The sequence below is a fragment of the Salmo salar genome, chromosome 10 (assembly GCF_965601325.2).
Source record: "Salmo salar chromosome 10, fSalSal1, whole genome shotgun sequence".
NCBI classification, from domain to species: domain Eukaryota; kingdom Metazoa; phylum Chordata; class Actinopteri; order Salmoniformes; family Salmonidae; genus Salmo; species Salmo salar.
Window position 1 is genome coordinate 120,325,103 of NC_138300.1, and position 23,606 is coordinate 120,348,708.

Here is a 23,606-nt window from a genome sequence, read left to right on the forward strand (position 1 = left end):
GGTAACAGCACAGAGGGAGGGAGGGGGGTAACAGCACAGAGGGAGGGAGGGATGGGGGTAACAGCACAGAGGGAGGGAGGGAGGGAGGGAGGGATGGGGGTAACAGCACGGGGAGAGGGAGGGAGGGGGGTAACAGCACAGAGGGAGGGAGGGGGGTAACAGCACGGGGAGAGGGAGAGGGATGGGGGTAACAGCACGGGGAGAGGGAGGGAGGGGGGTAACAGCACGGGGAGAGGGAGGGAGGGGGGTAACAGCACGGGGAGAGGGAGAGGGATGGGGGGTAACAGCACGAGAATGGGAGGGATGCTGGGGGAGGGGTGGGAGACGTTGTAGGCCGAGAGCCGAGAGAGAGAGAGAGAGAGGCTGAATAACTGCCTAATAACTTAACACTAGAAAATAACACAGATTTCACGCACAGTGTATCTTTAAATAGGTTACGTGGAGAACCGCTTACCATAAATATCTGTATTTTCAGGAGCCAACATATATAAAAAAACAAAATCATTGTTCGGTCTTTTAACTTTTTTTTTTCTTATCTGTTTTTTCCCTCTATTTTTTCGATTTGTTCCTTCCTTCTGTCTACCTTGACGGCAGGGTTTCGTTCATCCACCCTGCCCCTTATCCATCTGTCCCTCATCCAATAAACAAGGAAAAAAACTCATCCAACCGAAAAATTGCGCAATGTGAATTAGTAAAAAAAACATACAAATTAAACGAAACACGGCCACAGTCGACTCATCACGAAAATAACCCACAGAACAGCAAGAACACACTACTATTTTTTAGCATCGTTATCACTGTAATGATCTTACTCCTAGATACTGGTGCAGGCGGAGGAGTGTTCCCCTCTCCTTCCGGCTCAGCCAAATAGCCCAGGGGTATATTAATTAGTCAGATACTGTTGCAAAATGTTTTGCAATGGAAACCGTTTAATCCAAAGAGTTTCTATTGGACAAATTCAGTTAGGTCTCTCTCCATTTTCATTCCGTTTGCTCCGCTTGTTTCCGTTTGGCTCCTAGAGTAAACAGTAAATGGTTTCTGTTCGTTTTCATTTTGCAACGGAATCGGACTAATGAATACACCCCAGCATCCTGGCATAGAGTTGGAAACAGGGCTCACCCCCGCCCCCCCCCCCCCCCCCCCTAGCTTTTCCATTATCGCTTCTGTGACTGTGTGCCCTCTATCCAACTCTATGTCACTGGTCATCAGTGATATTTCTCTTAATAATTTCACAGTGTGGTAGTAGTAGGACTAGGTGGGTAGGATGGGGTGATAGGGGGAAATCCAGGGCTGGGTAGTATCATCATTGTATCGCAACTGGAACAGGGAATCATCATATCATAATAACCACTTACAGCAACGATTAGAAAACAACTAGAAACCCGGAAGTCCATTAAAAGTAAACAAAATGTCCGCCTTTCTTGCTCCTTCACGTCTCCTTCCTTCCAGTCACATTGGGGGTGGGGAAGGCTTCTGATTGGTTGCAGCATAAACTGATGGGATGGCCCATGTTTTCTGGCAGAGTGGGGGTTGGAGAGGGAAGGGGGTGTGGTCTAAGGCTGACTGGAATCAATTGGCTGGAGGGCAGGAATTGACAGGGTGATATGGAATCAGGAGAAAGGAATGTGGTTGGTTGGTCGGTCATATGTGTGATTGGCAGGTCGTAGGGAAAATCCATTGGTTAGGCATGCTGCAGTGCCCGCCTCTTTCGGCTGTAGTAGTGACGGAGGCCGGTCTGTCTGGCAAAGTTCATCATGTAGTTTTGTTTACGGGTGCTGTAGGGAGACAAAGACAGTGAGAGAGAGAGAGAGGGAGGGAGGGAGGGAGGGAGGAATAGGATGGTGACCGTTAGTAACCAAGGAAGAGGCATTTACAGTATCTACACACGCATCCATGCCCACACCGTCTGAAATACACTCACACACAGTCTCGTATGCAAGCTCACACATTCCTAGATCCATGTTGGTATTATCAGTTGGATTTCACCTCTAACCTCAAACATTCAAACTAAGCAAATAGTGGACTATTCATAACTTACTTTATATTGAACTGTGTGTATTATATATATATATATATATATATATATATATATATATATATATATATATATATATATATATATATATTGATCAACAGCTGGTTTTGACATGTTCTCAATGGCAGTATCATAAGCAAAGAGTCAACAGGACAAGACATGATGGGACACAACAGACACTAGCTACAGACAGGGTCACAGACACTAGCTACAAACAGGGTCACAGACACTAGCTACAAACAGGGTCACAGACACTAGCTACAAACAGGGTCACAGACACTAGCTACAAACAGGGTCGGGGTTTCTGGGGGGGGGGGGGTTCTAACTCTGATCAGGGTTCTAAGGTTCTAAGGTTCTATAGGAAGAGTGTTTGAGCTCATTGAGTAACATCCATATCAGAAGGGGAAAACAAACAGACCAACAAAAGGGGGGGGGAGGGGTGTGGGGGGAGGGGAGAAACTGAACTAAATAGACACAAAGAGAAGCCGTGATTGAAGATCGCTCTTCTTGCTTAGCCTGTCATTGCCTCGTCCATCCAGCAGGTGATGCCAGGAGCGCAGCATGTGGCCCCCTGCAAAGCGGGGGGGTAGAGAAGGGGGATGGGAGGGGGGGGGGGGCTGACAAAGTGGGATGTCTGTCTTTCCGCTTCTGTGTTGTTGTTTTTTTTGTCTCCTTCACAGTGCGAGTTAGAGGACGGCCAGTATGGAGAGGGCTCCTGATTCACAGAATGATGTTTTCCATGGACAGGCAGCCATGGATGGGCGGGGATGGGGGATGGGGGATGGGGGCTTTGCAACGTTGGAATTAAAAAGCCATCATGCAAGGTGTTGGATGGAGGTTGGTTACTCTGATGAAGGGCTTGATGAGTTCTAGGTCTTTTGTTTATGTGGATGTCTTGAGCTCTGGAAGTTATGCCGTATCTGCATTACACCACCGCTAGTGTGAATAACGTGTGTACCGAGCGAATGATCAACGTTTGATGTCCACATTAGAATGAAGCGGAGGTTGTAACATGTGCCTCTCTCTGTGTTTGTGTCAAAGTCAGCCTCAGCATCAACTCCTTATTGGGGCTGTGTGCAGACATGTAGCAAGACCCAAAACACTCAAATGGAAGCAATAGGAACAACAGACATTCATATAGTGATGGCTTGCATCACACATATACACACACACATTGATTGATACCATTGAGATGTGTGTACTGTTTGTGTGTGTGTGTGTGTGTGTGTGTGTGTGTGTGTGTGTGTGTGTGTGTGTGTGTGTGTGTGTGTGTGTGTGTGTGTGTGTGTGTGTAAAATATACAGACCAATTGAAGTTTACACAAAAGGTGATTTTTTTTAGTTGAGAAATAGTATTTCAGATATCTCATATAGGTATTGGACCACTGGTGATATTTATAATATCCACTACCTAGACATTGATGTTAGCAGTCATGTCATTATGTCTTTCTCCTGATGTCTGCTTCCTCAAAAGTGTGGAGATATCAGTTCTGTCTGTGTCATGGATAAACCTTTCAGAAGAGCCTGCCTCTGGATTATGACTGTAGGTGGCCTGTGTGTGTGTGGAGGTGGTGGTGGTGTGTGTGTGGAGGTGGTGGTGGTGTGTGTGTGGAGGTGGTGGTGTGTGTGTGGAGGTGGTGGTGGTGTGTGTGTGTCTCTCTGTGGAGGTGGTGGTGTGTGTGTGTGTGGGGGGGGGGGGGGGGTTAAGGCGAGGAAGAGGATGACAGAAGAGGAGGGTCAGGGGTATAAGGTGGGGGGTGTCGTCACAGGAGGAGGGGACTGCATTCGGGGAGAAGAGGAAGACTTACCTGACTCTACAGCCATGCCACAGGGAGCAGAATACAGAAGAGAGCAGAGGTTAGAGCGCGAGAGGGGAGGATGGGGATGCTGCTGGCTCGCAGAAAGATCCGGGGGGGAAGGAACCCCGGCCGCCTGGGGAGGCGAAGGGGGCCCAGAGAGACGGGGGGGGGGGGGGGGGGGAGCGAAAGAGAGGAGAGGGAGCAGGGAGTAAGAGAGTCAGAGAGAAATAGAGGTGAAGGGATATAGAATGTGGGGAGAGAGACAGAAAGATGTAAAGACAATAACAGATGGAGAGAAAAAGGACCAAACACATCCAGAAAGAAAGAGAGGGAAGAAAGAGAGCGGGAAGGAAGGAAGGAAGGAAGGAAGGAAGGAAGAGAGATGGAAGGAAGAGAGAGGAAGGAAGGAAGGAAGGAAGGAAGGAAGGAAGGAAGGAAGGAAGGAAGGAAGGAAGGAAGGAAGGAAGGAAGGAAGGAAGGAAGGAAGGAAGGAAGGAAGGAAGGAAGAGAGATGGAAGAAAGAGAGAGGGAAGAAAGAGAGAAGCAGAAGAAAGAGAGTCAGAAGAAAGAGAGGCAGAAGAAAGAGAGCGGGAAGGAAGGAAGGAAGGAAGGAAGGAAGGAAGGAAGGAAGGAAGGAAGGAAGGAAGAGAGAGAGAGAGAGGGAAGGAAGGAAGGAAGGAAGGAAGGAAGGAAGGAAGGAAGGAAGGAAGGAAGGAAGGAAGGAAGGAAGGAAGGAAGGAAGGAAGGAAGGAAGGAAGGAAGGAAGGAAGGAAGGAAGGAAGGAAGGAAGAGAGAGGCAGAAGAAAGAGAGAGGCAGAAGAAAGAGAGAGGCAGAAGAAAGGAGGAAGAAAGAGAAAGGTAAGGAAGAGATATTGGAAGAGGAGGAGGAGATGGAAGAGGAGGAGGAGATGGAAGAGGAGGAGGAGATGGAAGAGGAGGAGGAGATGGAAGAGGACGAAGAGGAGATGGAGAAAAAGGAGAGGGAGGAGGAAGAGGAGAAGGAGATTGAGAAAGAAGAGGAAGGATGAGGAGATGTAAGTGGAGGAGATGAGGAGAAGGAGAAAGAGGAGGAAGAGACAGAAGACATAATAGGACATGATGAGCCAGCAGGAGAGCACAAGCACAGGCGGTGGAGGAAGAGAAGCAATATGGTCACGCATGTTAGTGTCGTGAGATCAGGGAGGAGAGGAGAGACACACGATGACAAAGAAACAATTGAAAAGGAGGAGAGGAGTGGTGGTGGAGTTGTGGAACAGAGAGACAGAAATAAAAAAGAGAGAAGTGTGAGGATCGAACGGTTATTCTGTTCAGCAGACACTGTTGTTGAATGTTGAGAACCAACCGTAGGAGTAAAGAGAGTAGGAGAGGACAGGTCAAGGCCACACCAAACCAGGGACAGCTCAGGTAAGGTGTGTGTTTTTGTGTAGTTTGCATGTTGACTCTACACATACAAGACCTTGTTCTATAGATATCATTCCACTCTGCGTGAAGTGGTACAAAACAATGGGCTATCTGTTGTTTGCCAAATGACTAAACACCTACACTAAAAGGAACTACACCAAGCCTTTACATGCACGTTACATGACCGGTAGATGAAACACTTGCAACGCATGACATTCTTTTAACATGTTATAATCAATGACCTTTATCATTGACATGAAGCTTTCAGCAACATGCAATAGGCAATAAAATGCTCTAAGCTTCTGCTATGTAGACGGCTATGCAGGTGTGTAGACGGTGTGTGTAGACGGTGTGTGACGGTTTGTGTATGCATTAGGTGGTCTCACACAATGTTCAAATAGACCAAAGTCACTGTGAAGTCACTAACCAGCACTTTGTGGAAAACCGTCTTGGTCACAACATCCTGTCTTTATTTTTCCTTCCTGTCTGTTGAGCACACACTGTGAGGGTGTAACTTTCCTCCTTGCTGTTGAGCAAGTGTGTGTGTGTGTGTGTGTGTGTGTGTGTGTGTGTGTGTGTGTGTGTGTGTGTGTGTGTTTGTCAGTTTATGAGGAGAGAGGCGTGTGTTTTTGGGGCAGACTGAGGTTCTCTAGGTTCTCAGACTGAGGTTCTCAAGGTTCTCTAGGTTCTCTAGGTTCTCAGACTGAGGTTCTCTAGGTTCTCTAGGTTCTCAGACTGAGGTTCTCTAGGTTCTCTAGGTTCTCAGACTGAGGTTCTCTAGGTTCTCTAGGTTCTCTAGGTTCTCAGACTGAGGTTCTCTAGGTTCTCTAGGTTCTCAGACTGAGGTTCTCAAGGTTCTCTATGTTCTCAGACTGAGGTTCTCTAGGTTCTCAGACTGAGGTTCTCTAGGTTCTCTCAGTTCTTTAGGTTCTCAGACTGAGGTTCTCTAGGTTCTCAGACTGAGGTTCTCTAGGTTCTCTAGGTTCTCAGACTGAGGTTCTCTAGGTTCTCAGACTGAGGTTCTCTAGGTTCTCTAGGGACCAGGGGTACCAGGTTGGTCGGAGATACTCACAGCACTACTTCCACGTGGTCCAGCGCCCACTGGTCATGTCCCGCTCCGTCGTGACGTGGCTGCCACCACCGCAGCTCCACCCCTTTAACTCTCGCCTCTCTGGGGCAGGCGACAGGAGGACAGGAGGTCAGAGGTCAAGAATAGGCAGTTAGCGTGTCAGTAGGTGTTTTTAGACTAGTGGACATCAACCTCGCTGCTGGAAAGTAACAGGTTGTTCATGGAAACACTGGATTAACTAGTCAGGTGTGTTAGCCCTGGACTGGAATGAAGACTAGCACACTCTTTAGTTTTGTGTGTGTGTGTGTGTGTGTGTGTGTGTGTGTGTGTGTGTGTGTGTGTGTGTGTGTGTGTGTGTGTGTGTGTGTGTGTGTGTGTGTGTGTGTGTGTGTGTGTGCGCCTGTACGTGTGTTAGTGTTGTGTTCACTCACAGTGGGATGTTGTATGAAACCCTCTGGGCCTTGATGAAGTCTTTGGGCTGGTGTTGGGCGATAACGTGCCAGCTGACTCCATTATTGACCGTGTACTGCAGCAGAACTGCCCTGTCCACTGTGTCAGCCTGGTCCAGGGCTGTGTTACAACTGTCTGTCTGGGACACACTGCCTATCTGCAGCACGAACATGATCTTACTGTAGGAGAGAGGGGGAGAGAGAGAGAGAGAGCGAGGAAGGGTGAAAGGGGAGGGGAGGGGGGGAGAAGGATGAGAGAGAGGGGAAGGTGGTGGGGGGGGGGGGGGGGGGATTTTGGAGAGAGAGAAAGAGGGAGGGAGAGAGAGAGTTCTGGTAAGAATACCTTGGTATTTTTGGATGGATTAGGTCCTACAAATTTAGCCTCTAAGTTTTCCATTTTAGTCTTGCTGTATATTGATCTCAATGGCCTCAGTAGTGGGTTAGGACAAGCTATGCTAGGCTAGGACAAGCTATGCTAGGTTACGCTACACAAGTATGGTCCTGTGTGGGCAAGGCTAGGACAAGCTATGCTAGGCTAGGCTACACTAGTATGGTCCTGTGTGGGCAAGGCTAGGACAAGCTATGCTAGGCTAGGCTACGCTAGTATGGTCCAGTGTCCACTAGTATATGGCTCGTGTGACGTCAACAGGTTTGGTGACCGCAGGCCTCGTCTTACAGGTACTGTGCTGTATAACAAACTTCTCTCACTGTACCTTCAGTAGTTGGATAGACTGTGGGCTAGGCTAGGCTAGGCTAGGCTAGGCTAGGCTAGGCTAGTACAGTACAACTCATTGTCCAGTCCATACCTGGCTCGTGTCAGGTCCAGAGGCTTGGTGACCGCCTGCCTTATCTTGCAGCCGTTGAAGTAGAGCGAGTCTCCGTGGGCGTGGGGAGAGAGCTGGCCACACCCACTACCCACCCCTCCCCCTTGGATGAGTTGCCAGCTCTCCTCTGACACGCTGCCTGACTCAAAGTTATCCTTTATGGAGCTAGGTAGGTCACTGCTGGACAGAGAGCAGTCATCACCTGGGAGATGGAGGCAGGAGAACCAATGTGTATTCTAGATTTCAATCAATCAATCAATTGTCAATAAGAACTCTCTGTAAAGAAAGACAGCAGACTGAGAGGAACCAGATTCAGAGGGGTAGAAGGTAAGGCCATCAGGTTATGATTACAAGAGTGATTTGTGTCAGTGTTGTAGTCTTTGTGTTAGTGTTGTAGTCTTTGTGTTAGTGTTGTAGTCTTTGTGTTAGTGTTGTAGTCTTTGTGTCAGTGTTGTAGTCTTTGTGTCAGTGTTGTAGTCTTTGTGTCAGTGTTGTAGTCTTTGTGTTAGTGTTGTAGTCTTTGTGTTAGTGTTGTAGTCTTTGTGTCAGTGTTGTAGTCTTTGTGTTAGTGTTGTAGTCTTTGTGTCAGTGTTGTAGTCTTTGTGTTAGTGTTGTAGTCTTTGTGTCAGTGTTGTAGTCTTTGTGTTAGTGTTGTAGTCTTTGTGTCAGTGTTGTAGTCTTTGTGTTAGTGTTGTAGTCTTTGTGTCAGTGTTGTAGTCTTTGTGTTAGTGTTGTAGTCTTTGTGTTAGTGTTGTAGTCTTTGTGTCAGTGTTGTAGTCTTTGTGTTAGTGTTGTAGTCTTTGTGTCAGTGTTGTAGTCTTTGTGTTAGTGTTGTAGTCTTTGTGTTAGTGTTGTAGTCTTTGTGTCAGTGTTGTAGTCTTTGTGTTAGTGTTGTAGTCTTTGTGTTAGTGTTGTAGTCTTTGTGTCAGTGTTGTAGTCTTTGTGTTAGTGTTGTAGTCTTTGTGTCAGTGTTGTAGTCTTTGTGTTAGAGGTTGTAGTCTTATCAGTTACCCACCATGGTGTCCCTCATCACAGATGCAGACCACCCCGCTGGTACAGTAACCATGACCACTACACATCCCAGGACATGCCTCCCCGATGTAGACATGGTCCACCCCCCAGCCATGACGCTCGCCAGCACCCTCCTTCTGGATCCAACGGAACTGCGTGGCTCTGCAGGGGTGGAGACGGAAGGGGAGGAGATGAGACAAAACGTTTAGGACTTGCTTTATCATACAGTCAGGGAGTGACTATCAACACCCCGAATGACAGCATCCAGTTTCAGGGCTTCTGGGGCGGTGTACGAGTTAAGTTCTAAACGCATGATCTGAAACCAGCAGCCTTCTGTTACAGCGGTCCTACCCTGAGGAGATGTGGTCAGATACAAACAGCGGTCCTACCCTGAGGAGATGTGGTCAGAAACACACAGCGGTCCTACCCTGAGGAGACGTGGTCAGAAACACACAGCGGTCCTACCCTGAGGAGACGTGGTCAGAAACACACAGCGGTCCTACCCTGAGGAGACGTGGTCAGATACAAACAGCGGTCCTACCCTGAGGAGATGTGGTCAGAAACACACAGCGGTCCTACCCTGAGGAGACGTGGTCAGAAACACACAGCGGCCCTACCCTGAGGAGATGTGGTCAGAAACGCACAGCGGCCCTACCCTGAGAAGACGTGGTCAGAAACGCACAGCGGTCCTACCCTGAGGAGACGTGGTCAGAAACACACAGCGGTCCTACCGAGGAGATGTGGTCAGAAACACACAGCGGTCCTACCCTGAGGAGACATGGTCAGAAACACACAGCGGTCCTACCCTGAGGAGACATGGTCAGAAACACACAGCGGTCCTACCCTGAGGAGACGTGGTCAGAAACACACAGCGGTCCTACCCTGAGGAGACGTGGTCAGAAACACACAGCGGTCCTACCCTGAGGAGACGTGGTCAGAAACACACAGCGGTCCTACCCTGAGAAGATGTGGTCAGAAACACACAGCGGTCCTACCCTGAGGAGACGTGGTCAGAAACACACAGCGGTACTACCCTGAGAAGACGTGGTCAGAAACACACAGCGGCCCTACCCTGAGGAGACGTGGTCAGAAACACACAGCGGTCCTACCCTGAGGAGACGTGGTCAGAAACACACAGCGGTCCTACCCTGAGAAGACGTGGTCAGAAACACACAGCGGCCCTACCCTGAGGAGACGTGGTCAGGCAGCTGAACAGTGACCCTGGTCCAGCTGGAGCTGTTGACTGGACTGTAGATGGTGGACTCATGGAACATGAAGGGAGAACAGCCCACGTTGTTCACAGAGGAGGGAATACACTCTGATTGAACCAGCTGCCATGAGTCAGACCTGGACAAGGAGAAAGGGAGGATGGAGGGGGAGAGAGAGAGAGAGAGAGAGAGGAGAAAGAAGGGTTGTGGTCAATTACTTTTTAATGAGGAACATTTTGTATTTAGAATTTCAGTTTACTTCCTGAATTGACTGAATTGAAATGGATTCGACCCAATCACTGTATATACGAATGGACAAAGCCATCGGTCACGTGACACCATTTATCTTTGTGAAGACTCAATAGCGCATTTGGAACCCAAGAAGTTGGTTAAGATTGTGTCTTGTGGAAAATGTATGTAGACATTACATGTGCAGTTTGAGCTACTTCGGGAAGTGGCTTTGCAGGCTAGCTCAGTGCTGCCCCCCTCTCATTGATTATCTCAAGTTGAAGGCCGACCGAGGTACTGCAGGCTACTAAATTATCCTTATTAAATATAAAAGGATATCTGGTGAAATAGAAGTAATTATTGGTACCATGATTGTCTTCAAAATGTGTATTTGTTTACACATAGATTGCCATTTTCCCCTTTACTGTAATATGGGATTCTGTTTTCTGTAAACAATGCAATGCAGTACCGCGGTCTGCCTTGATCTTCCTGGCATCAGTGATGGGGGGGGGGGCAGTCATTCTCCCCTGAATTGACCCAAACCCTGGCTGTGTACTGTGTGAGGAAGGCATTGAGCTAGCGCATCGGAACACTACATTAGCAGCATAGATAAGAATATCTATATCTCTTTCTCTCTCACCTGGCATCCTTCCTGTACTGCAGCAGGACAGAATGGTGGTCTTCACAGCTGTCTGCCTCACAACCAACCACAATCTACACAGAAGACAGAGGAGAGTAGGACTTAGGAGATACAAGAAATGATAACAGTAACAGTTACCTTAAACTGTGTGATGTAGCCATGTTGTAAATGCTAAGAGGTTTGCAGCAGCTATCCAAAACCAAAAATTCATTCTATCCTTTTCAAAGGAGGCCCCTCTTGAGATTAAATATGGTGTTCCACAGGGATTGATTCTTGGACCTCTATTATTGTCGATGTTAATTATGTAAGACTGTAGGATGGTGCCAAGCTGTAAATGATGAGAGGTTATACCTTAAACTGTAGGATGTACCCAGGCTGTACGATGAGCTCGCGGGTGGCCAGAATGTTGTGTGTTTTGTCCTGTTTCTTATTGGGCCAGTAGAGGTGGAAAGAGGGGTTCCCACAGAAGCCTGCTGTACGCACCGCGTTGGGATAGAAGCTCCAGCTCTCCTCATGTGACACACCCTCTGAGAGAGAGAGAGAGACGGGGGGGTACAAAAAGAGAAGAAGAATAGTTGGTTCTCCATTGTCTTTTTTTAGATTTGTCTAAGGGCATATAAAAACCTAGAAAGAGACTCCCATTCCTTTCCGAAGGTGATACAGCACAATCTGTTTACCGTCATCGAAGTTGTCGAGCAAAGTGGAGGGGTTGATGTCAGACCCTCCCACCAGGATGTTGTCGACGGCCCACTGAGCGCGCTCCGGCCCGGATGTCGCCAGACCAGAGGAGACGTGGAAGGGCTGCCACCACCGCAACCGTGTAGCATTAGATAACGCCGCCTCTGGTATCACGATGTAATCACGCCTCACAGACACATACTTCAGATAGTCCATCTCATCAGGTTAATCGTTAGGATTCCCGTGCTGATGGAGCTACGTGGATTTGTTTGTAAATGTCTATCTGTTTATGTTGTTTCATACCTCCATCTGTGGAGTAGTCCAGCAGCACTCCCTCTTTACGACAGGTTGGACGATGGCACATGGTCATGTTGTCTTCACTGCCAATCCTGGCCCAGTATTCTACAAACCTGAAGAGGAAAAAGAGAGAAGAAGAGGAATAAGAGGAAGATTACATTTGTGTTGTGTCCTCCAAACGAGACACATACACACACTGAAAGGGAATCTTAAAAGCCTGAACTGACAGAAAAGGACGATATACACAAATTGTATGACCGAACCCTGGGAAGACAAACAGTAGAGTTACTAACTTGGCTCCGCGGAGGTCCAGGTCAGTGGTGACGGCCTGTCTGGCATCTGCCCCTCCAAAGTACAGGGCTGTCCCCTCCACCAGCACCCCACAGTCAGTACAGGGATGGCCCCCTTCCAGGACCTGCCACTGAGGACCTGGGGCCCCCTCCCAGTCAAAACGCTCCTTCAGAGAGGCCTATAAGAATAGAATAGATACTTTATTGTCCACAGAAATGGAATGTGTCTTCTTCTCTTTTCCCAAGACTTTGTTACACACACCCAAGAGTTAAGAGGCATGGATGGAGTGTACAAAAGACATGGTCCTTTGAGCCGGATAGGAACAACTTGTATGAAAATGTAGTAAATAAATAAAGATTGATGAACTGATTGATACCCTGAGAGAAGTGCTGGCGTAGCAGTTGGGTCCAGTGAAGCCAGGATCACAGAGACATCTCTGGTCTAGACAGTCTCCATGTCCCCCACAGTGGCCGTCACAGGCCGGCCCGATGTAGAAGTTCTCCACAGCCCACTGGGTGTCCGAGTGCTGCTGGTAAAACCGGAAACGGACCGCGCTGCAGAACATAACAACACAGAATATAGTTCCAGAACCAATGTAGGAACCTCCCCCCCCCCCCCCCCCCCCCCCCCAAAGTGCTGCAGATAAAACAGGACCCCCCCCCCCCCCAAAGTGCTGCAGATAAAACAGGACCCCCCCCCCAAAGTGCTGCAGATAAAACAGGACCCCCCCGGCCCCCCAAAGTGCTGCAGATAAAACAGGACCCCCCCCCCCCCCCAAAGTGCTGCAGATAAAACAGGACCCTCCCCCCCCCCCAAAAGTGCTGCAGATAAAACAGGACCCCCCCCCCCCAAAGTGCTGCAGATAAAACAGGACCCCCCCCCCCCCAAAGTGCTGCAGATAAAACAGGACCCCCTCCCCCCCCCCCAAAGTGCTGCAGATAAAACAGGACCCCCCCCCCCCCCCCCCAAAGTGCTGCAGATAAAACAGGACCCCCCCCCCCCCCCAAAGTGCTGCAGATAAAACAGGACCCCCCCCCCCCAAAGTGCTGCAGATAAAACAGGACCCCCCCCCCCAAAGTGCTGCAGATAAAACAGGACCCCCCCCCAAAGTGCTGCAGATAAAACAGGACCCCCCCCCCCCCAAAGTGCTGCAGATAAAACAGGACCCCCCCCCCCCCCCAAAGTGCTGCAGATAAAAACAGGACCCCCCCCCCCCCTAAGTGCTGCAGATAAAACAGGCCCCCCCCCCCCCCCAAAGTGCTGCAGATAAAACAGGACCCCCCCCCCCCCCAAAGTGCTGCAGATAAAACAGGACCCCCCCCCCCCAAAGTGCTGCAGATAAAACAGGACCCCCCCACCCAAAGTGCTGCAGATAAAACAGGACCCCCCCCCCAAAGTGCTGCAGATAAAACAGGACCCCCCCCCCCCCCCCCAAAGTGCTGCAGATAAAACAGGACCCCCCCCCCCCCCCCCCAAAGATCACCAAGACCTTTAAATGGTCTTCCCTAGGGTGCCAGCCAGGTTGATTTAAATGGTCTTCCCTAGGGTGCCAGCCAGGTTGATTTAAATGGTCTTCCCTAGGGTGCCAGCCAGGTTGATTTAAATGGTCTTCCCTAGGGTGCCAGCCAGGTTGATTTAAATGGTCTTCCCTAGGGTGCCAGCCAGGTTGATTTAAATGGTCTTCCCTAGGGTGCCAGCCAGGTTGATTTAAATGGTCTTCCCTAGGGTGCCAGCCAGGTTGATTTTGTGTGTGTGTGTGTGTGTGTGTGTCCATGCTTGCTTACATACGTGTGTTTATTGTATGTGTCAGGTGTGTCACTCACGTGTCTGCCAGGCTGTCCGGTAGAGGGTAGACGGCCCTTTTCCAGCCCTGGGCAGGGAAGAAGACGCTGGGCTGGGAGACCTGTCCTCCACAGCGAGGGTCCGCAGGGAGACACTGGAGCACCAGGTACCTCCAGGATACACCGAAGTCCACAGAGTACTGGACATGGACCTGACGCTCTGCCTGGCGCTCTGGAACACTGCAGCCCACTGCTATCTGTAAAGACACACAGGGATTCATACGCCGTTATTGTAACCTCAATGGACACAAATGTTAGTGGTCTCTGTATACACACAGCAAACAATGATGACTGCTATCTGTTAACAGAGAAACACATAGATCTAAGCCATTGCAGAATAACAAAAGGTGACATTACTCATTTTAGGTGACGTGAACAAGTGTTCAATATATTACAAGAGGCACCGTGTGTACCTAATTAAATCACTGCACACAAACGGACACAGTCTTACCTTGAACTGCATGACCCAGTCTTTGTCAGGTATGATGTCGTGCGTGACAGCATACACCTCTCTCCCGTCATCACTACCACACACCATCACACCGTCTGGAGAACTACAGAATCTCTGCACAGTACAGTCCTCACTGAACAGCCAATGGTCACTCACTGGAAGGGGAGAGAGGGAGGGAGAGAGATGGGGAAGGGAGAGGGGGGAGGGAGAGGGGGGAGAAGGAGTGAGTGAGGGGAGAGGGGGAGTGATAGGGGGATAGGGGAGCAGGTGGGGGAGGACGAGAGAGAGAGAGTGAGTGGAGAGGGAGGGATAGGGGGGAGGGATAGGGGAGAGGAAGAGGGAGAGAGAATGAGGGAAGAGCAAGAGGGAGAGAGAGAGAGAGGGGAGAGGTAGAAAAAGGGAGAGAAATAAGGGGGAGAGAATTACAAAAAAAAATATATATATATATTTTTCTGTTGACTTTGTACAGTTACAGATCCTGTATAATAGTTTTCTCCTAAAGCAGTTGTATTTGACGTGGTCTTTGCTTATTAGAAGGAAATCTAACTTGTCGCTCGTTTAACTCGACGATCACGAAAATCATGCACAGGAACTGGGGCCCGCGTGACTGACAAAGCCCCTGTGTGTGTACCTGTAGTTGTGTGTGTACCTGAGGTTGTGTGTGTACCTGAGGTTGTGTGTACCTGGAGTTGTGTGTACCTGTGGTTGTGTGTGTACCTGAGGTTGTGTGTACCTGTAGTTGTGTGTACCTGGGGTTGTGTGTGTACCTGAGGTTGTGTGTACCTGAGGTTGTGTGTACCTGAGGTTGTGTGTACCTGTAGTTGTGTGTACCTGAGGTTGTGTGTACCTGTAGTTGTGTGTGTACCTGTAGTTGTGATGTGTACTTGTGGTTGTGTGTACCTGTGGCGGTGTGTGTACCTGTAGTTGTGTGTACCTGTAGTTGTGATGTGTACTTGTGGTTGTGTGTACCTGTGGCGGTGTGTGTACCTGTAGTTGTGTGTACCTGTAGTTGTGATGTGTACTTGTGGTTGTGTGTACCTGTGGCGGTGTGTGTACCTGTAGTTGTGTGTGTACCTGTAGTTGTGATGTGTACTTGTGGTTGTGTGTACCTGTGGCTGTGTGTGTACCTGTGGCTGTGTGTGTACCTGTGGCGGTGTGTGTACCTGTAGTTGTGTGTACCTGTAGTTGTGATGTGTACTTGTGGCGGTGTGTGTGGTGGCCGTGTCCAGATCCCCTGTGTAATATACCTGAGGTGCTCTCCTCCTCTCCCTCACTGAGGAGTCCTATCCTGCCTGTGGGTGTACCATCAGCGGGAGCTCTCTCGTGGTTGGGCAGCGCCACCCCTCCGAATGTGTCAGTTATCTGAGCCCGCGGGTCAGAGCCGGCAATCAGAACGTTGTCCAGCGCCCAGTCGCTGTGGTCCGCTCCATCATGTGTCGGCTGCCACCAGCGCACTCGCACCCCTTCCTGACGTGCTGCTGGGGGTAGCAGCACGTTGACAAATCTAGATACACACACACACACACACACACACACACACACACACACACACACACACACACACACACACACACACACACACACACACACACACACACACACACACACACACACACACACACACACACACACACACACACAGGTTAGGACTGGAACATCTGATGTGAAAGACCTAGGAAGGAGAAAGCAGAGTCCCAGTAAGATTCGTAGAAGTTTCCGTAAACCGTCCTTCTTGAACCTCCTCCTAGGACTTTTTGTTGTTGTTGGGGTCAGTGAGTATGAAGTGTTGTTGTTGTTGGGGTCAGTGAGTATGAAGTGTTGTTGTTGTTGGGGTCAGTGAGTATGAAGTGTTGTTGTTGTTGGGGTCAGTGAGTATGAAGTGTTGTTGTTGTTGGGGTCAGTGAGTATGAAGTGTTGTTGTTGTTGGGGTCAGTGAGTATGAAGTGTTGTTGTTGTTGGGGTCAGTGAGTATGAAGTGTTGTTGTTGTTGGGGTCATTGAGTATGAAGTGTTGTTGTTGTTGGGGTCAGTGAGTATGAAGTGTTGTTGTTGTTGGGGTCAGTGAGTATGAAGTGTTGTTGTTGTTGGGGTCAGTGAGTATGAAATGTTGTTGTTGTTGGGGTCAGTGAGTATGAAGTGTTGTTGTTGTTGGGGTCAGTGAGTATGAAGTGTTGTTGTTGTTGGGGTCAGTGAGTATGAAGTGTTGTTGTTGTTGGGGTCAGTGAGTATGAAGTGTTGTTGTTGTTGGGGTCAGTGAGTATGAAGTGTTGTTGTTGTTGGGGTCAGTGAATATGAAGTGTTGTTGTTGTTGGGGTCAGTGAGTATGAAGTGTTGTTGTTGTTGGGGTCAGTGAGTATGAAATGTTGTTGTTGTTGGGGTCAGTGAGTATGAAGTGTTGTTGTTGTTGGGGTCAGTGAGTATGAAGTGTTGTTGTTGTTGGGGTCAGTGAGTATGAAGTGTTGTTGTTGTTGGGGTCAGTGAGTATGAAGTGTTGTTGTTGTTGGGGTCAGTGAGTATGAAGTGTTGTTGTTGTTGGGGTCAGTGAGTATGAAGTGTTGTTGTTGTTGGGGTCAGTGAGTATGAAGTGTTGTTGTTGTTGGGGTCAGTGAGTATGAAGTGTTGTTGTTGTTGGGGTCAGTGAGTATGAAGTGTTGTTGTTGTTGGGGTCAGTGAGTATGAAGTGTTGTTCTTGTTGGGGTCGGTGAGTATGAAGTGTTGTTGTTGTTGGGGTCGGTGAGTATGAAGTGTTGTTGTTGTTGGGGTCGGTGAGTATGAAGTGTTGTTGTTGTTGGGGTCAGTGAGTATGAAGTATTGTTGTTGTTGGGGTCAGTGAGTATGAAGTGTTGTTGTTGTTGGGGTCAGTGAGTATGAAGTGTTGTTGTTGTTGGGGTCAGTGAGTATGAAGTGTTGTTGTTGTTGGGGTCGGTGAGTATGAAGTGTTGTTGTTGTTGGGGTCAGTGAGTATGAAGTGTTGTTGTTGTTGGGGTCAGTGAGTATGAAGTGTTGTTGTTGTTGGGGTCAGTGAGTATGAAGTGTTGTTGTTGTTGGGGTCAGTGAGTATGAAGTGTTGTTCTTGTTGGGGTCGGTGAGTATGAAGTGTTGTTGTTGTTGGGGTCAGTGAGTATGAAGTGTTGTTCTTGTTGGGGTCGGTGAGTATGAAGTGTTGTTGTTGTTGGGGTCGGTGAGTATGAAGTGTTGTTGTTGTTGGGGTCGGTGAGTATGAAGTGTTGTTGTCGTTGGGGTCGTTGAGTATGAAGTGTTGTTGTTGTTGGGGTCAGTGAGTATGAAGTGTTGTTGTTGTTGGGGTCAGTGAGTATGAAGTGTTGTTGTTGTTGGGGTCAGTGAGTATGAAGTGTTGTTGTTGTTGGGGTCAGTGAGTATGAAGTGTTGTTGTTGTTGGGGTCGGTGAGTATGAAGTGTTGTTGTTGTTGTGCAGAGGGTTCCTGGTTGGAACCCAGGTCGGGACAGGACAATGAACCAGTCTGTTACACTTCCAACCGTATATATATATACTGTACCGTAGGTTTGATGTAGAACACTTACCCAGGCTTGCTGTACAGGTCATAGAAGATCTCTGTCAGCAGATTCCAGTTGATACCTCCATTCAGGCTGAACTCCAGCAGCACGCCCTGGTTACGGTTGCTAGGTGGGATCATGCAGCCGTACATGAAGTAAAACTGGATGAACTCTGCGTTGGTCAGGTTCAGATCCACCGTCACCAGCTGACGACTACAACTCTGCAGACAGACAGACAGACAGACAGACAGACAGACAGACAGACAGACAGACAGACAGACAGACAGACAGACAGACAGACAGACAGACAGACAGACAGACAGACAGACAGACAGACAGACAGACAGACAGACAGACAGACAGACAGACAGACAGAGATATCAAAGAAGTGAGAAAGAAAAACAGGTTAGATGAAGAGATACGAACAGATCAGGTTTCGGGCCAATTTAAATTCTGGTGATAGACTGATAGATCGATAGATCGACAAGACAGACAGACAGACAGACAGACAGACAGACAGTTACCCCACTGAAGTGCAGTGCAGCACCAGATGCCACTGCCCCACACACAGTACTGAGTTTTGCGCCGGTCACCAGGTGCCAGTGGCTGAGAGAGGGGGCTCGGCTGAAGCTGTCCTTTAGCTGGGAGGGCAGAGGGGCCACAGGCAAATCACAGTACTCCCCTCCCCACTCTGGATCACACCTACATGGGGAGGAGGGAGGGGGAGGGGATATTATCCTAAATTCACATTATAATGATTCAAATACGTTCCAGAGTGCTAGAATAAAAAGGATGATGTGTGGAGTGTATGATACCTCTGGGATGATGTGTGGAGTGTGTGATACCTCTGGGATGATGTGTGGAGTGTATGATACCTCTGGGATGATGTGTGGAGTGTGTGATACCTCTGGGATGATGCGTGGAGTGTGTGATACCTCTGGGATGATGTGTGGAGTGTGTGATACCTCTGGGATGATGTGTGGAGTGTATGATACCTCTGGGATGATGTGTGGAGTGTGTGATACCTCTGGGATGATGTGTGGAGTGTGTGATACCTCTGGGATGATGTGTGGAGTGTGTGATACCTCTGGGATGATGTGTGGAGTGTGTGATACCTCTGGGATGATGTGTGGAGTGTATGATACCTCTGGGATGATGTGTGGAGTGTGTGATACCTCTGGGATGATGTGTGGAGTGTGTGATACCTCTGGGATGATGTGTGGAGTGTGTGATACCTCTGGGATGATGTGTGGAGTGTGTGATACCTCTGGGATGATGTGTGGAGTGTATGATACCTCTGGGATGATGTGTGGAGTGTGTGATACCTCTGGAATGATGTGTGGAGTGTGTGATACCTCTGGGATGATGTGTGGAGTGTGTGATACCTCTGGGATGATGCGTGGAGTGTGTGATACCTCTGGGATGATGTGTGGAGTGTGTGATACCTCTGGGATGATGTGTGGAGTGTGTGATACCTCTGGGATGATGTGAGGAGTGTGTGATACCTCTGGGATGATGTGTGGAGTGTGTGATACCTCTGGGATGATGTGTGGAGTGTGTGATACTTCTGGGATGATGTGTGGAGTGTATGATACCTCTGGGATGATGTGTGATACCTCTGGTAGGAACTAGGAATCCTCCAATCAGGATTTCGTAAAAAACCCTCAACTTTGGAAAGGTTTCTTATAATTTTGCAACCATACTGGTGGGTACGGTCACTCACACACAGGAGCTCTGCTGGCAGCGTCCGTGTCCAGAGCACATGTCAGGGCAGCCGTCTCCGATGTAAAGGTTGTCCAGAGCCCAGGTCTGCTGCTTGTCAAACGGAGCCTGCTGGAACCAGCGGAACCGCGTGGCAGGAGACCTGCAGACACACCAGAGAGAGTGTGTGAATGTTACCATGCACTCTGGTGTCTGTGTCTTCCAGTTAACCGATACAGGACTAGATGTGTCAGTGTGTATAGCAGGGCACAGGACTGTGTGTGTCAGTGTGTATAGCAGGACTGTGTGTCAGTGTGTATAGCAGGGCACAGGACTGTGTGTCAGTGTGTATAGCAGGGCACAGGACTGTGTGTCAGTGTGTATAGCAGGGCACAGGACTAGATGTGTCAGTGTGTATAGCAGGGCACAGGACTGTATGTCAGTGTGTATAGCAGGGCACAGGACTAGATGTGTCAGTGTGTATAGCAGGGCACAGGACTGTGTGTCAGTGTGAATAGCAGGGCACAGGACTGTGTGTCAGTGTGTATAGCAGGGCACAGGACTGTATGTCAGTGTGTATAGCAGGGCACAGGACTAGATGTGTCAGTGTGTATAGCAGGGCACAGGACTGTGTCAGTGTGTATAGCAGGGCACAGGACTGTATATCAGTGTGTATAGCAGGGCACAGGACTAGATGTGTCAGTGTGTATAGCAGGGCACAGGACTGTGTCAGTGTGTATAGCAGGGCACAGGACTGTGTGTTAGTGTGTATAGCAGGGCACAGGACTGTATGTCAGTGTGTATAGCAGGGCACAGGACTGTGTGTCAGTGTGTATAGAAGGGCACAGGACTGTGTGTTAGTGTGTATAGAAGGGCACAGGACTGTATGTCAGTGTGTATAGCAGGGCACAGGACTGTGTGTTAGTGTGTATAGCAGGGCACAGGACTGTATGTCAGTGTGTATAGCAGGGCACAGGACTGTGTGTTAGTGTGTATAGAAGGGCACAGGACTGTGTGTTAGTGTGTATAGAAGGGCACAGTACTGTGTTAGTGTGTATAGAAGGGCACAGGACTGTGTTAGTGTGTATAGAAGGGCACAGGACTGTGTTAGTGTGTTTGACAAAGTACATTTCCTGCAATTCTACACATTTTGCCATGAGGCAGAGAGAATTGTTTGCCTTTTTAAAGCTAATTCCTTAAATTCAACCCATTTTGTCATATCGTGGAGAGAAATATTAGCAGTTTTACAGCTACTTTCCTGCAATTCTTCACATTTTGCCATGACTATTGCCATATTAATGATATTGCCCCGGAATAGAACAGGTGTAGACCTTACCATGAAATGTTTACTTACAAACCCTTAACCAACAACACAGTTTTAAGAAAGTAGAGTTATGAAAATATTTACTAAATAAACTATCAACATGTAACTGACTTGGCATAATTGGGGATTGGCAGTCCATCAACATGTAACTGACCTGGCATAGGTGGGGATTGGCAGTCCAACAACATGTAACTGACCTGGCATAGTCAGGGATTGGCAGTCCATCAACATGTAACTGACCTGGCATAGGTGGGGATTGGCAGTCCAACAACATGTAACTGACCTGGCATAGTCGGGGATTGGCAGTCCAACAACATGCAACTGACCTGGCATAGTCGGGGATTGGCAGTCCAACAACATGTAACTGACCTGGCATACTTGGCGATTGGCAGTCCATCAACATGTAACTGACCTGGCATAGTTGGGGATTGGCAGTCCAACAACATGTCACTGACCTGGCATAGGTGGGGATTGGCAGTCCATCAACATGTAACTGACCTGGCATACTGTCACGTCCTGACCAGCAGAGGGAGCAATTGGATTCGTTTTGGTCAGGATGTGGCAGGGTTTTTTGTGTTAAGTGTTGTGTTGGTGATTGGACTCCCAATTGAAGGCAGGTGTGTTGAGTTGCCTTTGATTGGGAGTCCTATATAGTAGTGTGTGTTTTTCTTTGGGGTTGTGGGTAGTTGTTTTTGCACTGCGTTTGTTAGCCTGCAAAACTGTTGCTGTCTTGTTTATTGTTTTTTCCTGTGGATGCCTTACTTGAGTTGATTAAAACTATGAGTATCCACATTCCCGCTGCGCCTTGGTCCATTCCTAACGACAAGCCTTACACATACTTGGCAATTGGCAGTCCATCAACATGTAACTGACCTGGCATAGGTGGGGATTGGCAGTCCATCAACATGTAACTGACCTGGCATAGTCGGGGATTGGCAGTCCATCAACATGTAACTGACCTGGCATAGTCGGGGATTGGCAGTCCATCAACATGTAACTGACCTGGCATAGTCGGGGATTGGCAGTCCATCAACATGTAACTGACCTGGCATAGTCGGGGATTGGCAGTCCATCAACATGTAACTGACCTGGCATAGGTGGGGATTGGCAGAGTGACTCGGCCCCACTTGTTGTAGGTGTCTGCTACCAGCAGTCTCTGTAAGGTGTAGGAGGAGCAGTCTGGGCTGGTGGGGAGACAATCTCTCACCAGAGGCTGCCAGCTCAGACCCAGGTCCAGAGAATACTCTAGTTCAATGGCTGTGATGGACAAGAGAAGACAAAGAAAGACACACAGAGAAACAAAAGACATCAGTATTTATTGTAAAGTCATGTTTACCTAGCATAGCCCATGTATTCAATACTACATGGGCAAATCAATCATAGTCAATGAAAGGTATCATTTCATTACACCTTATAACCTTTTTTTGGTGAACCTATGGCATAATTACCACTACCAACCCCACTGACAACCTCTTATGTCCATTCCTCTCCCTAGTGGCTCACCGTAGCAGGAGTTGGTGACAGAGCAGGAAGCGGAGAAGTCAAACTGTATGAATGCATCCTGTCCCAGGCTGATGTCTGTGGTGACAGCATAACGCGTGTTGGACTTCTCTATAAAGGCGAAGGCCGCCCCGTCAGAACCACACACGGGCATACGGGTACCCCCGGGGTGGAGCAGCCAGGAACGACCATCCATAGAGGAGAAGTCATCCTCCAGAGGTCCCCAGCCACTGGCACTGCCACCCACCACCAGCTGGTAGAGGAAAGAGAGACGTAGGTTACAGTCATACAGGCAGGATGCTGTATACTGATTGGCCGATATATACACTGACTATACAAAACATTCTTTCCATGACATAGACTGACCAGGTGAATCCAGGTGAAAGCTATGATCCCTTTTTGATGTCACCTGTTAAATCCACTTCAATCCGTGTAAATGAAGGGGAGGAGGCAGGTTAGAGAATGATTTTTAAGCCTTTAGACAATTGCGACATGGATTGTGTATATCAAAATCTAAATTAAATTGTATTGGTCACATACACATATTTAGCAGATGTTATTGCGGGTGTAGTGAAATGCTTGTGTTCCTAGCTCCAACAGTGCAGTAGTATCTAATAATTCACAACAATACACACAAATCTAAAAGTAAAAGAATGGAATTAAGAAATATATACGTACATATTAGACTGAGCAATGTCGGAGTGGCATTGACGGAAATAACGTAGAATAGAATACAGTATATACATATGAGATGAGTAAAACAGTATGTAAACATTATTAAAGTGACTAGTGTTCCATTTTTAAAGTGGCCAGTGATTCCATGTCTATGTATATGGGGCAGCAGCCTCTGAGGTGCAGGGTTGCGTAACCGGGTGGAAGCCGGCTAGTGATGGCTGTTTAACAGTCTGATGGCCTTGAGATACTCAAGCTTTGATTCACCTGTACTGACCTCGCCTTCTGGATGGTAACGGGGTGAACAGGCTGTGGCTCCAGTGGTTGATGTCCTTGATGATCTTTTTGAACCTTCTTGTGACATCGGGTGCTGTAGGTGTCCTGGAGGGCAGGTAGTTTGTCCCCGGTGATGCGTTGGGCAGATCGCATCACCCTCGGGAGTTTGTGAGGGTTTTAGGGGCCAAGCCTAATTTCTTCAGCCTCCTGAGGTTGAAAAGGCGCTGTTGGCCTTCTTCACCACACTGTCTGTGTGGGTGGACCATTTCAGATCGTCAGTGATGTGTTCGCTGAGGAACTTGAAGTATTCCACATTCTCCACTGTGGTCCCGTCGATGTGGATAGGGGAGTGCTCCCTCTGCTGTTTCCTGAAGTCCACGATCATCTCTTTTTGTTT

General features: G+C 48.5%; 1 protein-coding gene across 1 annotated transcript in view; it reads right to left on the reverse strand.

Annotated features, from left to right (window-relative positions):
* Positions 1 to 468: 468 nt before the first annotated feature.
* LOC106561737 (reelin) overlaps positions 469 to 23,606 on the reverse strand; it is a 308,794-nt gene continuing 285,656 nt past the window's right edge. Inside the window, exons 48-67 of the mRNA XM_082957441.1 lie at positions 22,265 to 22,514; positions 21,850 to 22,018; positions 19,460 to 19,600; positions 18,261 to 18,438; positions 17,764 to 17,957; positions 15,469 to 15,725; positions 14,222 to 14,376; positions 13,753 to 13,967; positions 12,306 to 12,483; positions 11,932 to 12,107; positions 11,598 to 11,751; positions 11,341 to 11,557; positions 11,015 to 11,190; positions 10,664 to 10,737; positions 9,773 to 9,934; positions 8,592 to 8,749; positions 7,559 to 7,778; positions 6,735 to 6,932; positions 6,307 to 6,405; positions 469 to 1,775 (exon numbers count right to left, since the gene is read on the reverse strand). Coding sequence (XP_082813567.1) covers positions 1,682 to 1,775; positions 6,307 to 6,405; positions 6,735 to 6,932; positions 7,559 to 7,778; positions 8,592 to 8,749; positions 9,773 to 9,934; positions 10,664 to 10,737; positions 11,015 to 11,190; positions 11,341 to 11,557; positions 11,598 to 11,751; positions 11,932 to 12,107; positions 12,306 to 12,483; positions 13,753 to 13,967; positions 14,222 to 14,376; positions 15,469 to 15,725; positions 17,764 to 17,957; positions 18,261 to 18,438; positions 19,460 to 19,600; positions 21,850 to 22,018; positions 22,265 to 22,514 — 3,465 coding nt within the window. The 3' untranslated portion in view covers positions 469 to 1,681. The remainder of the gene's footprint in view (positions 1,776 to 6,306; positions 6,406 to 6,734; positions 6,933 to 7,558; positions 7,779 to 8,591; positions 8,750 to 9,772; positions 9,935 to 10,663; positions 10,738 to 11,014; positions 11,191 to 11,340; positions 11,558 to 11,597; positions 11,752 to 11,931; positions 12,108 to 12,305; positions 12,484 to 13,752; positions 13,968 to 14,221; positions 14,377 to 15,468; positions 15,726 to 17,763; positions 17,958 to 18,260; positions 18,439 to 19,459; positions 19,601 to 21,849; positions 22,019 to 22,264; positions 22,515 to 23,606) is intronic.